The following is a 16,203-nucleotide window of genomic DNA, read 5'->3' as shown; positions in this document are numbered from 1 at the left end:
TGAACTGAATAGTTAACAAAAAAAAAATAATAATGTAAAAAAATTAAATAAATGAATGAGAGAAAACTTAATGTATTCAAATCAAAAATTAATTAGAAACTTTTCTAGACATCTTGGAATAATTCCTCAAGCTCAAACTAAATTTGTGCCACTTGAAGGACATTCTCTCCTGCATTAAAACCAAAACGTTTTCCAATGTTGTTTAATAACAATAATAAATATGAAGATTTTAATTTTGTGAAAAAGTAAGAATTTGTGACAGAAAACAAGACAACTTGCCCAGTGGGAGGACTTGAAGCTCGCATCTATCACTTTTCAGTAATTTAAGTGGATATTTATATGGATGGTGAGATGGGTGTGGGGAAGAAAGAGAGAGAGAAAGGCTTATTTTAACAATGTAATTGCTGACAATGGTTCTATTGTTTCAATGCATTTCTGTAGAAAAGAATGTATCATAAAACAACAAATGCAAACAAAAAAACAATCATGGTGATAACAAGTGAAGGAGGTTACTCAATGGAAGTGAACATAAGTAACATATGAGGGAGATGGGGAGAAGAAGAGGATGTCATGAGAGAGAGGAAAGTGTGGATGGGAACTGAGTAGAGAGATAGAGGGAGAGAAAGAGAGAGATAGAGTCATAAATAGAGAGGAGTTTTGTATTGTAATCGGCAACATGGTTATTCATCAAGTGATATATATACACAGTTTGCATCTCATTATGAGGCCTTTTCTCTCTCAAATTGGCGCACATACAATATCTAGTAATGAGAAATATCATAAATTAAGAAAAATAATACATAAACTTCAGCAAAAATGTTCAATATCAGCAGAAAATGAGAAATAGGGGAAAAGTACTGTAATATATCTAAAACATATTTTTGATTTTTTTTATATGTACATGTATGTAGAATAAAAAGAATAAAAGATTTTAGAATAATTCACTTACCCGTGATTTACACATAAGCATCACTTTGTCAAAGAGAAAAATATATCTAGAAAGAAAATGAAGAAAAAAACATTTTACTAAAATTTAAATCTTGCTCAGAAAATATAGTCTCAAAGGAATTAGGTGTAAAAATTAACACATTAGCATTCAGATTACTTTGTCAAATATAATGTTAATTCGTTCACATCGTTTTGAATTAATCCTGTATTATCTCATAGCTTCGAGATTTCAATGATGTGATTAAATATTTTTGGAATAATATCGTAAGGTAGGTGTGAGAGGCCAGTTCTAGCCTGTTTGAAAATAAAACAGGTAAAAACCAGGTAGAATATTTGGGCCAGGTATGGTCAGTTTAAATGCCAAAAGGTTAACACTAGAGTCAGAAGAGGGAGCATAGGCCAACAAGCGAGAGATTACATGTTTGCCTGTCTTGCAGGAAATAGCAGTTCAAATTACAAGATACTATCTTGAAAACAAAGGACATCTAGAATGTAGTGATCCTCAATATATATAATGACAATAGCGTGACAGCAGGAGTGTCTTCTATCATGAGGCTGCTTAGTCAGAGCTGGCCAGATGTCAAACAACAATACCCTCACCACCAGCAAGAAAGTTACACTATGTGGCTGTTTGACCAACCTGAAATAGTAGCTACATCTCTCTCAAATCAGAATCTTTTATTTTTTGTATTCCAACAAACTGTTGGAATATAAAAGAAGTTTGTCACAGCTGAAATATTCTTGGTTCTGGATTTACTGGGTCAGGGCTGACCTGGGGGTAAGTAGCTACCACAGAGACAGACACATTGGATTATGTAGCCTTAGAGACACTATATCTTTTACTTGTTTCACTCATTAGACTCCAGCCATGCTGGAGCACTGCCTTGAGGAACTTTTAGTTGAATGAATTACCCCAGTCCTTTTTTTTTTTTTAAAGCTTGGTATTTATTTTATTTGAATGAAAAAACAGGATGTTCACGGATGGAATGTCTCTGAATGGAGTGCTGCTGAATTGGAACTATCCTGGATGGGCACATTGTATAATGTAATCCTAGATGCACCATGTTCTAAATGAAAGAGAAACTGGTCAGAGTTGGGACACTGGACATGGGTTTGCCTGATCAGGAAGGATCTGGGGCTACACCAACATTTGCAAACAACTCCGTTCCAGCAGAACCATTCCAAGAATTCTTCCAAATGGGAAGAGAAGTTCTTTGGTTACTTACCTTGGTCGAGCTCGGTTATCAGAATGACATCTCACTTTCAAATCACCATCTTTCTGTAAACGGCCATAATCCTTCAGGGAAATATTAGGGGGCTGCAAGACAATGATAAAAGGGAATTGTGCTGGTCACTGACGAAAAAATATATACACATCAGTAGTGACTTCATATTACTCAAGAGTACATGTAGTGATTATGAGTGTTTTGTAGTATATATGTGTCGTGGTTAACCCCAGGCGAACCCTGATTGAGCAGGCTTATGATCAAAGGCATTGCAGCCATGATCATTGTTTCTTGTTAATTTTTGTTTTTGGCCGAATGGTCTAAGGCGCCAGGTACCTTAACCTGAACGTTGTGTATTCTAGTCCATGACCGTGGGTTCGAATCCCACTTGTGACATATAACGTCAATTTTTTTCTGTGCTGGTGGCACGTAAAAAGCACCCACTACACTCACGGAGTGTTTGGCGTTAGGAAGGACATCCAGCTGTAGAAACACTGCCAGATCAGACTGGAGCCTGGTGCAGCCATCTGGTTCGCCAGCCCTCAGTCAAAAGCGTCCAACCCATGCCAGCATGGAAAACGGACGATAAACGATGATGATGATGATGATGATGTGCAGAGTACTCAAAGTGTTTATAGTGGATGCAGGACACATTATCCAACTTAGCTTTTCTTGGAAAACAGTAGGATGAAATATGAGGGAGATCTGGCTGCTATTTCTAGCAGGTCCAGTGGACCATATCAATGCCCCTTCACTGACTCATGTTTTGATTGTTTCTGAATGAATTCTGTAAGCATTGGGATCCTGTCTGTGTGGGAAGTGGGTGTGAATATTGTTTCTGTTGACTCCAGGATGATGGAGAGAAGTCAAACAGTTTATATAATTGCTGACTAATCACTCTCTGAATCATGAGCAGCACCATCATCATGACCATCATCATCATGACCATCATCAGCATCAACAACAACAATCATAATCATTACAACCACCACAACTATCATCAACACCACCATTATCATCATCATCATGACCATGATCACTATTGCCATCATCACCACCACATCATTTTTATCATCGTTGTCTCCATTATTTCATATCAAATTTACCCATGCTTTTTATGAATGGGATGCCTTTTGCTTCTGTCTTTCCTTTTTCTTCCTCTTTGTGTTTTTGTGTGTGTGTGTGTGTGTGTGTGTGTGGTGTGTGTGTGTGCAAGTGTAAGTGATTTGTTTTCCAGTCAGCTGCCATTCCTAACACTAACCATTCAATCACAATAAAAAGTAGAACCTGTTGGTTATTGTTGCCAATGAGACAAATTAGGGGCCAAGAGAACAATTAACCCCAGTGATTTAATGTGTATCTGTGTGTGTGTGTGTTTGTGTGTGTGTGGAGAGAGAGAAAGAGAGAGCAGTAATAAAAAATTAAAATGACAAGAGTGTAAGAAATTATGTCATGAACTCCATTAGCTTACAGCTGTTTCTGCTGTAAGATGTAATGCGCTCATCATTTAGTGCTTATGTATCACCCTATTGCTTCATCAGAGTTTCAAAAATGAAATGCAACTGTATTTGGGAAAGCAGTTACAATTATATGTGTATATACAGCATTGCCATCGAAACAAGCATTAACATATGCAGGAAATGAAGTATATATATATATATATAAAATATTGCCAACATCAGAGAAACCATCATTCATATTGTGTGATACAAGGCTTCTAAATGGGTTGCCTTCACCAAGACACAAAGTAACCAAATGACCCTTATGAAAATGATTATAAATATAAATATTATATTATAAATATAAATGATTATAAAGTCGGATGTTGGACACAGTGTGAGACGACTGTTGTTATCGTTAGGCCTAACTCATCGTAAAGTCAATACCACCATGACCGATATCCAAACTACACTGGATTTGGTTAAAAAGAGACGATGAGCGATGGCTAGAAGAATATTGAGCTTTATTTGACAACCAGCTGATCTAGCAAGCGGGGCCTCATATCAGTGAGGTGGGGGCTGGTGCACATTGATGCTGTCGAGAGGTAGGCCCTGAAACGGCACGCATCCTCTCCTGATGACCCATATACTTGCTGGCTTCCGGTATGTGGAGTTTTTGATTGGTAGCACTTGCATGTGCAAGTTGTTTGCAAGACATCTCTTCGAAGAAAGGAGACAGGATAGATAAGGGGTAAACAAATGGGGGTAAATAAAGAGAATGAGAGTAGAGGAGATACTCACCATCTGTAAATCAACAATACTGCAAAGAGAAACAAAACAAAAATAAAATCATGTTATATAAAAACAGGAGCTGCTTAATTCGAAATGACACACAGCCATCACTGCTATTATGCTACCGTTATTACTGACGCACTAAATTACTGCCAACCATCATCACTCTTGGGGCAAGGAGGGCTTGGTAACATGTATCATGCTTTTGCTAATTGCTTCAAACTTCTCAACATTGACCCAGTGAAATATCCAGGATGTGACAGGAGGAGGAGAGAGAGAGAAGAGAGAGCTGCACCTGCATCCCACTGGTACTCATTATAGTTGAGTAGGCTGAATCAACATGCAAGCAAATGAAAGACAAACCTCTATCTACATAGAATGTTGGTCCATAACAAACTACATTTCACATAAGGTACATGTTCCTACAAATAACTAGGTGTGAACTGAATCAATGTAGAATAAAATGTTCTATTCCAGAAACACAAAACATTTGCAGCAAACTTACGACACAACAGCAGGTAGTCCAATACCTTATATATATAAAGGTGAAGTTGTCTGTGTGTGGCAGGTTTGGTAGCCCTCAACTAACACTATCTCCTCCGAGATTGTGTTAGCTGGGATATGGTGCAAGAGAATCCAAATGAACACTTGTTAGCACCACAACATTATTTAATTATCAACATCACAAATTTAATGTATGTGTGTTGTTTAATGCTTATAGCTACGGAAGTCTCTTTAAAGATATATAGTGTTAGAAAAACACAGATAGGGAACTTCAGGCCCATAACTCTGCTGAACACAGAGTTAAAGATTTTGACCAAGGTGCTAGTGAAAAGGTTGGTGCAGGTTGTGGACAAACTTGTTGGGGAAGCGCAAACGCACACTATCCCGAGCAGGTCGATCCACGAAAATCTCCACCTTATATGCTACTCTTTAGAGAGGGTAGGGAAGCTGTTTGGCGCAGGGGGCACACTGGTACATTTAGACCAGTCTAAGGCATTCGATAGGGTCGACCATCGGTACTTGGCGGTGGTCCTCGAGAAGGCTGGTCTGGGCCCGACCTTCCGCGGTTGGATTGCTGCGTTGTACAGCGACATTGAGTCCGTCGTAAAAGTAAATGGTTTCCTTTCGAAGCCATTCAAGATCGAGCGCTCAGTGCGTGAGGGGTGTCCCCTGTCCCCGCTTTCAAGGCTAGGCAAAATGAAACTGTCTTGGAAGTGAAACAGAAAGAACAACCGATAATATTGCAGTTTTTGACGCTTGTTGGTGTTGTATGCTCACTCCATTCCCCAAACGCATCTGCAACGCCAACCAGAAGTATATATAACTAGTCTCTTTGACAAAATACAACAGTTACAAGTTTTTAACAAAACACATCCATTAAGTATGTAATGTTGATGAAGTTTACACTATAGAGTTGCTTCTAATGCAAAATTTGAATTTTCACATGCTGGTGCCATGCAAAAAGTACCCAGAACACCTTATAAAGTGGTTGGCATTAGGAAGGGCAGAAGGCGGCGAGCTTGCGGAAACGTTAGCATGCCGGGTGAAATGCGTAGGCGTATTTCGTCTGTCGTTACGTTGCGAGTTCAAATTCCGCAGAGGTCGACTTTGCCTTTCATCCTTTCGGGGTCGATAAATTAAGTACCAGTTACGCACTGGGGACGATGTAATCACCTTAATCCGTTTGTCTGTCTTTGTCCTCTCTGTGTTTAGCCCCTTGTTGGTAATAAAGAAATAGGCATTAGGAAGGGCATCCAAGTGTAGAAACAATACCAAAACGGCCAGTTGGAGTCTGGTGCAGCTCTCCATCTTACTGGCTTCTGTCAAAACATCCAACCCATCCATGCCAGCATGGAAAACAAATACTAAATTATTATATGATTATGATGATGGTGTAATAATTTTACAAGTAGCAGTATATGTTTCTTTATTGCCCACAAGGGGCTAAACACAGAGGAGACAAACAAGGACAGACAAACAGATTAAGTCGATTACATTGACCCCAGTGCGTAACTGGTACTTATTTAATCGACCCCGAAAGGATGAAAGGCAAAGTCGACCTCGGCGGAATTTGAACTCACAACATAACGGCAGGCGAAATACCGCTAAGCATTTCGCCCGGCGTGCTAACGTTTCTGCCAGCTCGCCGCCTTAGAAGTAGCAGTATAGCCACCCAACCACTGACATAACCATCACACAAACTTACCGCTTCTACCATAACCACAACCATTTCCCCCACTGACACCACTAATAGTACTACTACCACCACCACCACCACCACCACCACCACCACCACCACCACCACCACCACCACCACCACCACCACCACCAGACTAATATCAGCAACAAGGATGGAGAGGAGTCCTACCTGTTTTGAATTTCTTCAATAAGGTCAACAGCTTCATTGTCACGCTTCACTTCATTTACATATAATGATAAATCCTGAAAGAGAGAGAGAGAGAGACAGAGTCAATAATTATAAATGTGTGTGGTGTGAGTATGTGTGTGTGTGCACACGCACGCATGCAAATAAAAATCCAGAATCCAAAGAAGCTAGCAGTGGTGATAAGATATAAATTTCAGTAAGTTTTATATGCTTTTGTGCGAAGAAAGCTCTAACATGATGGACAAAGCCTTTAAGACAAAGAGATTTAAAAACAAAAAAAAAACAAAAAAAATTGTATCTTTCAGGTTATCAATATCTGGCAGTAAAGAATTTAGATTCTATGGATTTGTGTGTGTGTTTGGGGTAGGAACAAAGTACTTGAGTTTGGTACTCTTTTTGCATTTTATTTCATTCTATATACACTACTCACACCAACAACAAATATACTCACAGCAAAACAGACACACACACACACAAAGACCACAATATTCAATGGATTTCCATTAGGTTTCGACAAGGAATATTCCAGTTCTCAAACTCAACTGTTTGGTCAATGAGTTGTAATGCATGTGGCTGAGTATTCCACAGTATTGTGTGATGAGGCTAACTCTTTGAAGTACAGTATGTAATCATGAGTTCCCAGGTTATGAAACCCACGGCCTCAGGATTTCAGAGCTAACTTCTTTACCACACACCCCTGCCAGCATCTACACTACGCACGTACAGTAGTATAGCACAATCATGGCTACAAATGCAAACACAGCAGCATCATCATCATCAACATTTTGATTACACAGCAAAGACACTGAGTAAAGATGCTTATAGGTGCAGGAGTGGCTGTGTGGTAAGTAGCTTGCTTACCAACCACATGGTTCCAGGTTCAGTCCCACTGCGTGGCACCTTGGGTAAGTGTCTTCTACTATAGCCTCGGGCTGACCAAAGCCTTGTGAGTGGATTTGGTAGACGGAAACTGAAAGAAGCCCGTCATATATATATATATATATATATATATATATATATATATGTATGTGTGTATATGTTTGTGTGTCTGTGTTTGCCCCTCCCCAACATCACTTGACAACCGATGCTGGTGTGTTTACGTTCCCGTAACATAGCAGTTCGGCAAAAGGGACCGATAGAATAAGTACTGGGCTTACAAAGAATAAGTCTTGGGGGTCGATTTGCTCGACTAAAGGTGGTGCTCCAGCATGGCTGCAGTCAAATGACTGAACCAAGTAAAAAGTAAAAAAAAAAAAGTAAAAAAAAATATTTTAGAAAACTTATAGAGACTGACCTGCATAGCTTCCAAAGCTATTTCTAGATTCTTCCGATCATCATCCGTTTTATCTGTTTGCTTAATTAATTCCTGCAGAGAGAAAATGTTTAAAAGAAAATAAACATAAAGACAAAGTAAGTGTGTGTGTGTGTGACAGAGAGAGCAAGAGAGAGAGAGACGGAAGGGGTTTATAATCCAAGCTGTGTCCTCATGAATGCAGTTAACATGTGTATAACTATTATCATATTCATAGTATTATTATTATGATAAATAATAATTTTTATATTGGTTATATATTTCCAATACTGTGATGAAGCATGTGTAATATAGAATTAAAAATACACAAAATTTTCCAGTCTTTGAATGTGTGTGTATGTGTGAGTATGTGTGCGTGTGTGTACAATTATATATACAATATAAAGAGAATATGAAGACAGAGTGTTTAAGGAGTATGGGGAGAGTTTATGGAAGAAAACAAAAGACGAAGACGGGTGGTGTACAAAACAAACAAATGTATTAGTATAACGCTCAGGAATTGAAAAAGTCTTTTACGTTTCGAGCCTACGCTCTTCTTCAGAAAGGGATAGAGAAAAAAACAAGAAGAGAAAGAAGGAGAGAAAAAAAATTGTGTAGTGGCTATATATATATATATATGGAGAGTTTATGGAAAAAAAAATGACAAAGACAGGTGGTGTACAAAACAAACAGATGTATTAGTATAATGCTCAGGAATAGAAAAAGTCTTTTACGTTTTGAGCCTACACTCTTCTACAGAAAGAGACACAGAAAAAACAGGAAGAGAAACAAGGAGAGAAAAGAATGTGTGTAGTGGCTAACGATCTATCATGGCGACTCATTTAATGAGTATGTATTGCTCATCATACCTTCAGTAACAGATGATATTTGAGGACACGCTGCATCGGCACAGAGAGAAGGTCTCGGAGACGAAATTTTCCATCATTTGCTCTTGTCTGACACTCCTTTGAAGTATGAAAGAAGATTATGGAGAGAGAAAGAACAGAGTTAGATAAAAGCAAAAAAAAAAGAAAAGAATTTAGTCAATGATCAGTGATAACAGAAGCAACGGAATCAAAATTGCAATAAATATATAATCAGTAATTATAATGGGGGACTTGAAACTTTGTTTATCAAACAAAACATACATGTTTAATGGCTGATGTCAAACTAGAGAACCAACAACATGTTGCTAATGTTTCTATTATAATTGTGTAGAGGAGGAAATTTATGGGTGATATTCAGTTTTGGAGTGTTACTCCCTAATACTTATAGTGCCAAGAGACTTGCTTCTGGTCCTCTCAACATATTTCAAGTTTCCGCATAGGCGCAGGCGTGGCTGTGTGGTAAGTAGCTTGGTTCTGGGTTCAGTCCCACTGCGTGGCACCTTCAGCAAGTGCCTTCTACTATAGCCTCGGGCCGACCAAAGCCTTGTGAGTGGATTTGCTAGACAGAAACTGAAAGAAGCCCGTCGTATGTATATATATATATATATATATATATATATATATATGTGTGTGTGTGTGTGTGTGTGTGTGTCTGTGTGTGTGTGTCTGTGTTTGTGTGTCTGTGTTTGTTCCCCAAACATTGCTTGACAATCGATGCTGGTGTGTTTACGTCCCCGTAACTTAGCGGTTCGGCAAAAGAGACCGATAGAATAAGTACTAGGCTTCCAAAGAATAAGTCCTGGGGTCGATTTGCTCGACTAAAGGCGGTGCTCCAGCATGGCCACAGTCAAATGACTGAAACAAGTAAAAGAGCATACATTGTCTTGCATGACCGTATGTCTAGGATTTTACGACTTCTAACCTTCTCCCCCAAACATCTCAACAAATCTCAGTACATTGTATGTGGTATATGTCTGAGTAAATTGAACAGGTAACACATACATCATTTTATCACTGTCAGACAATTTCACATGATTTTTTAAATATCCAGTATGTAGGAAATAGTAAATGTAGGAAAGAAGACAGCAAACTTTCCGGCAGTTTCATGCAATTCAACTTGAAACCAGAAGCTTTCGGTCACATTACATATTTCAAATACTGAGAATTTCTTGCGTAAACTAGCAGAAACTGGGTCAGGAGAAATTTATAGGTGTCATTGCCTTTATCATGATTTTGAAGGTGGCTATCTATATTGTAATGGAGAAAGCTGCTTATTAGTTAGGTATGTAACAGTTAAAAAGAAAGCAATTATCAAAGGCTTGACCATCTGGAAATTTTTTTGTAATTTCATGTTTCAAGAATGAACTACTATTTGTTGCATTCACTGCAGAGTAGCTTTTAATGTTTAAGATTAAGATTAATTAACAAACAACAATGACATTTATGCAAGTCAAAACAAAAAAAGATGGCATTTTTGCACACTAAATGTAGTTGGACTACCTTGATGTTTGTTTAAAAAAGAGAGATTATGACTGTGATACAATGAAAGCAATATTTACTAAGCAAGTGAGCACTATTATACAAAGATATAATTAGACATAAAATATCATAAAAATTATTAAAATTGAGAATCAAATGTGAAAATATTATCAAGCGCCTAGCAGAAAGCTGCCCAGAGAGCAGTTTTTTTCTGCTAGTTTGGCAAATGTTTCCAGAACTATGATCAAATATCGAAGATATTTTGGTAGTTCACAAGAGAGTTTTTCTGAACTAATGAAAGATGAATAGGCAACTGTGGAACAAACAAAAAATAAAAAAGATTTAAAAAGCAAATCAAGGAACTTACTTCAATGGAATTTCTCACTAATTCACTACGCTTGCATGCTTCATCAATGAGGTCTTGTGCCTGGGGCAAGTTGGAACAAAAGTCCCCATAAATGAGAAATTTAGGTTTATGTTTAATGAACACCTCACTAATTTTAGGTACACCTTTCGAGCAGGCCTTCAAGAGTTCACTGTGAAAGGCCTGATGAACTTCCAAAAGAGGCTGAATAAGGAGAAAGAAATAGAAACGTTAAAACATAGATACAAGATACAAAATGCTGGAAGAGAAATTTAGTTGGGGCGAAAAATATAAAGATCCCTCTTACTTCTATGTGCTTGAATATAATTTCTCGCTCTTGTGGAGGTAAAACATTTCGAAGAGGTTTACTAAAATGCTGAAAAGATGTGGGGAAAAAAAAACCAATTATGTTTCAGACTGTTAACATACTCTTTAGAGGTGAAGCATTTTTTTTTTAAAGAAATATTTATATATACAGGAGAGTTTACGAAAAAAAAAACAAAAGACGAAGACAGGTGGTGTACAAAACAAACAGATGTATTAGTATAACGCTCAGGAACTGAAAGTCTTTTACGTTTCGAGCCTACGCTCTTCTACAGAAAGGGACACAGAAAAAACAAGCAAAGAAAAAAAGGAAAGAAAAAAAGGAGAGAAAAAAATGTGTGTAGTGGCTAACGATCTATGTTTCAATCAACTCACTCTCCAACTGATATCAAGTGTCTTATTCTGGACACAGTGTATCAGAGTGAATTTGAATGCATTATCATCATTACTGTCTTAACGTCTACTTTTCTAATGCTTGCATGGATTGGATATAGTTTATTGAGGCAAATTTTCTACAGCTGGATCCCTTTCCTGTTGCCAACCTTCACCTGTTTCCAAGCAAAATAACATTTTTCCCATGCCCAGATATGCCTTTGCAGAATACTGGAAATGAATGATACTGCTTGTATGACAATAGCCTTCATTCACAACTTTCATGCAATGTCAAGGAGACAGAGACACACACACACACACAGAAGTATACACACACACACACACACACATATATATATTCAACTTGGCTAGGTGGTTCAACTTGGCATGGTGATTTCACTTGGCAAAATGGTTTAACCAAGACAATAAGTGAACTGTGTGTTCAAGCTGGACATGCCTACCACATTGATACTGTTCCAATATTTTCATCCCTCAGCTTGAGATCTAACGCAGAGTGTTCTACTCAGATAAACACTACTAGTATATTTGAATTTATCACCCATAAAGAGGTTGCACTTGGGTCTTATCCACCTGACCTCTACTGTGTCAGAACTGAAATATGTAAAGTGGGGAATGAGGCATGTTTCAACTGAACATCAACCATAGCAATTTCAACAGTCTGGGAAAAGCTGACAAGGGTCGTGAGTACTTACCCTTTCGTCCAGACTATCTTACAAAAATGAAAGAAAAGAGAAAAAGAAAGAAAAAAAGGAGAGAAAAAATGTGTGTAGTGGCTAACGATCTATGTTTCAATCAACTCACTCTCCAACTGATATCAAGTGTCTTATTCTGGACACAGTGTATCAGAGTGAATTTGAATGCATTATCATCATTACTGTCTTAACGTCTACTTTTCTAATGCTTGCATGGATTGGATATAGTTTATTGAGGCAAATTTTCTACAGCTGGATCCCTTTCCTGTTGCCAACCTTCACCTGTTTCCAAGCAAAATAACATTTTTCCCATGCCCAGATATGCCTTTGCAGAATACTGGAATGAATGATACTGCTTGTATGACAATAGCCTTCATTCACAACTTTCATGCAATGTCAAGGAGACAGAGACACACACACACACACAGAAGTATACACACACACACACACACACATATATATATTCAACTTGGCTAGGTGGTTCAACTTGGCATGGTGATTTCACTTGGCAAAATGGTTTAACCAAGACAATAAGTGAACTGTGTGTTCAAGCTGGACATGCCTACCACATTGATACTGTTCCAATATTTTCATCCCTCAGCTTGAGATCTAACGCAGAGTGTTCTACTCAGATAAACACTACTAGTATATTTGAATTTATCACCCATAAAGAGGTTGCACTTGGGTCTTATCCACCTGACCTCTACTGTGTCAGAACTGAAATATGTAAAGTGGGGAATGAGGCATGTTTCAACTGAACATCAACCATAGCAATTTCAACAGTCTGGGAAAAGCTGACAAGGGTCGTGAGTACTTACCCTTTCGTCCAGACTATCTTACAAAAATGAAAGAAAAGAGAAAAAGAAAGAAAAAGGAGAAATAAAGAAGGAAGGAAGAATGGTTTAGACATTCAGAGATCAACTCACAGATGCTCAAACTGAACATCAGCCAAAGTGATCTCAATGGCTAAGTCAGGAAGAAAGGGTCAGTGCTGATGACACTGATCCTTACCTCCTGACTCAAACATTCAAGAAAAAAAAGAAAGGGATGTATTCTCTTCCTTCTATTCTATATGAATGGAAGGCAGGGAGGTGGACCCCTGCTCCTTTTCAACTTAATACTGAGTCACTGAAAGAATAAATTACTTACATTCACAATCATTAATAGGGCTTCAACATAATTTTTCTCTGTGTCAACCAACTCTTTGAGGCAGTGGTCCCGTTTTGTGGTTGGAGGTGGCATTCCCGTCTGTAAGTAAGCAGAAAGAAGCTATAAGACAGATTAACTATCGTAAAATGGCTACAACGCATTTCATAAATACCAATTTCATTTTACAGGGAATTTTATCATTATTATAAATTATCATCATCTTCATCATCATCATCATCAAAGTCAGACTAAAATAAAATTTAAAAAAAAACCAAATAAACATCTCAAATGATATTAATAAGTTTGATAAAATTTTTGGAACTATTAACTATATCTTAAGGGATGAAAAAGGTTTTCATATTAATAATCAGCTTTATCTCTTGTCCTTACTTGGTGTCTTATTCTTGGAATACATACATAGGAATTGATTTCCATTGGTTTCAACAACGAGCATTCAGTTGTTTGATCAACTGAACTGCCAGGCTCATCGTATCAGTAAGTAACTAAGCACTAACTACACAGACACATGTACCCTTGACATGATTCTAAGGCAGGATTTGTACAACAGTGTAACAAAACTAGATCCTTAAATTTCAGGTACAATCCATTCAACAGGCTCCCAAACAGTTTCTGTCTACCCATTTTCACTCATAAGGCTTGAATCAACCTGAGACTGTGTTTAAATGACACTCTTACCCCATGATGCCACACAAGGGCATCAGACGAGAACCTCAACTGCTAAGAAAAGACAGGTTGGTCATACCTGGAAGACCTTTAATCAGGATCCACACCAGGTTCCATAGTCTGTTTTCGGCTTGGTTTCTTGATGCCAACCACTTTAGAGAATGTGTTAGGGGTTGAAATGTAGATGAAGGGAGAAGTTGACAGGGCAGAGCCCCTCGTGGACAGGTAAGTGCATTGGATAATATAATGCTAGGTACACTACGACTGGATGGTAAGGTAAATGAATTTCTGTCAGTTTCAGTAATGAGTAGTGAATAATTTGATCAACTGGACTACCTGCTCAGTGAATTAGAATATGTGTGCCTTCAGTGTAATTCACACATGGAATGAGAGAGAGAGAGAGAGAGAGAGAGAGAGAGAGAGAGAGAGAGAGAGAGAGAGAGAGAGAGAGAGAGAGAGAGAGAGAGAGAGAGAGAGAGAGAGAGAGAGAGAGAGCATGTGTGATAAGGCTCCATCTTGGAATCACAAGAGTAATCCATTCAGTAAGATTCTTGCCCAAGACACCAAGCAGTCAGATTGAACACAGGACCTGGTAATTACAAAGCTAGCAACTTAACCATTTGTCCATGCCACATCCACTCTTAACCATTCGGTCAAGCTGTTTCCATAGATACGACTGAAGGACACTTTGGATACTGTAGTCCTAGAGGCAGTGTCTGAATAAAAAGCAAGAATAATCACAGCTTGACCACCATTGATCAAAGGTCTCTGATAGGAGTTTGAACAAGTTCTACCAATTAATCTAAGATTTAATTATCAATTTGCAATACAAGCAAAAAAAAAAAATCTATATGCAATACAAATAAAATTGCATGTCTTATATCATTAATATCACACATGTCATATATGTAACATGACACATGTAATATGAGTAATATTGCATATAAAATATCACACATGCACTATAAATAGTAATATGTGTCTATAATTTACCAAAGTTATCTTGATTTATTTCATATTCAATAAAATCTCATTTTTCATATTTATAAGCACACTATGTGTGTGTGCATGTGTGTGTGTGTAGAAAACAGGCCAGTTGAAGTTGATTAGAAATATGTATCAATTATATAACATAAGATTAATATATTAGAGATAATATAAGATAATGTATTAAACCTAATCTGAGAATGGGTATGGCCCAGTGGATAGGAGGTGAGACAAGCAGCCAGGTGGTGATGGGTTTGTGTCCATGACAACAGCATTAAATACACTGTCTCTAACAAGAGTAGGAACACCTTGTGTTGTTATGAGCGTAGTTATATTGTTAAGAAGTTCTCTTTGCATATACATGGTCCAGAGGTTCAATCCCATAGCACAGTACTTAGGCAAGTGCTTTCTTGCCTTGGGTTGAACTATGCTTCAGGAGTGAAAATTGGTGTACAGAAACTTAACAGAAGCTCTGTGTGTGTGTGTGTGTGGAGAGAGAGAGAGGGGGGGATAGTATATTGGTAAAAATTGGCAGTAAATCTAGTGTTTTCAAATGCTTTGGGGTATTTTTTCTACTCGTGTAAAACAGGCTCCCCTTTATCACTCGTGATATCATATCACAAGTTGGAAACACAGAACCAGCCTTGCTATCATTCACAAAATGCAAGATACAGAGAAATATCTAAAAAATATAACCTGCAGCTGTAAGCTGAGGCAATGCTGACAAGCTGACAGGTGTTCCATTAGCCTTCTGTGCTAAAATAAACTCTTTTTTTTATTTCAGAGGTAATATAGTTTTGAGAGGAATGTAAACTTCCATACAGCTTTTTACTCCTCTAGAGACACACTGCATGAAGGAAAATTACTTAATGGTACCCCAATGATATAATGAGGAAGGAGTGACAGGTGACCATGGCAGAATCTGAACTCAGAATGTAGAGGTATAGAACAATGTAGAGCAAGGTATTTAGCACTGATTCTCAGGTGATTTGACTTAGTGGTACACTGGAGATCAAACAAAGAAATTACTGATGAAATTCATTTAGGAAGTTACATATAGAAAACTAATGCTTACCTTGTTTTATTTATCGCATTTGTGAATAATAATAAAATGAATTTCAAGTCTCCAAGATGCTCAAATATTAATACAGATTTCTGT

At 37.8% G+C, this 16,203-nt stretch overlaps 1 protein-coding gene across 13 annotated transcripts in view; it reads right to left on the bottom strand.

Moving 5' to 3' along the window:
- The window catches only part of LOC115222824 (protein vav), a 197,910-nt gene that overhangs the window by 52,378 nt on the left and 129,329 nt on the right, over positions 1-16,203 (bottom strand). For 9 of the 13 annotated variants that reach the window (XM_036512017.1, XM_036512016.1, XM_036512015.1 and 6 more), the window contains 9 exons: positions 13,374-13,493; positions 11,123-11,191; positions 10,819-11,019; positions 8,955-9,050; positions 8,089-8,160; positions 6,777-6,850; positions 4,415-4,433; positions 2,175-2,266; positions 950-995 (listed from right to left, as the gene is read on the bottom strand). In XM_036512017.1, coding sequence (XP_036367910.1) covers positions 950-995; positions 2,175-2,266; positions 4,415-4,433; positions 6,777-6,850; positions 8,089-8,160; positions 8,955-9,050; positions 10,819-11,019; positions 11,123-11,191; positions 13,374-13,493 — 789 coding nt within the window. The remainder of the gene's footprint in view (positions 1-949; positions 996-2,174; positions 2,267-4,414; positions 4,434-6,776; positions 6,851-8,088; positions 8,161-8,954; positions 9,051-10,818; positions 11,020-11,122; positions 11,192-13,373; positions 13,494-16,203) is intronic. The other 4 variants (XM_036512020.1, XM_036512018.1, XM_036512026.1 and 1 more) reach the window with 1 other exon arrangement.

Source organism: Octopus sinensis, linkage group LG21 (assembly GCF_006345805.1).
Source record: "Octopus sinensis linkage group LG21, ASM634580v1, whole genome shotgun sequence".
Lineage (NCBI taxonomy): Eukaryota > Metazoa > Mollusca > Cephalopoda > Octopoda > Octopodidae > Octopus > Octopus sinensis.
This window is presented reverse-complemented; position numbering and strand designations above follow the sequence as displayed.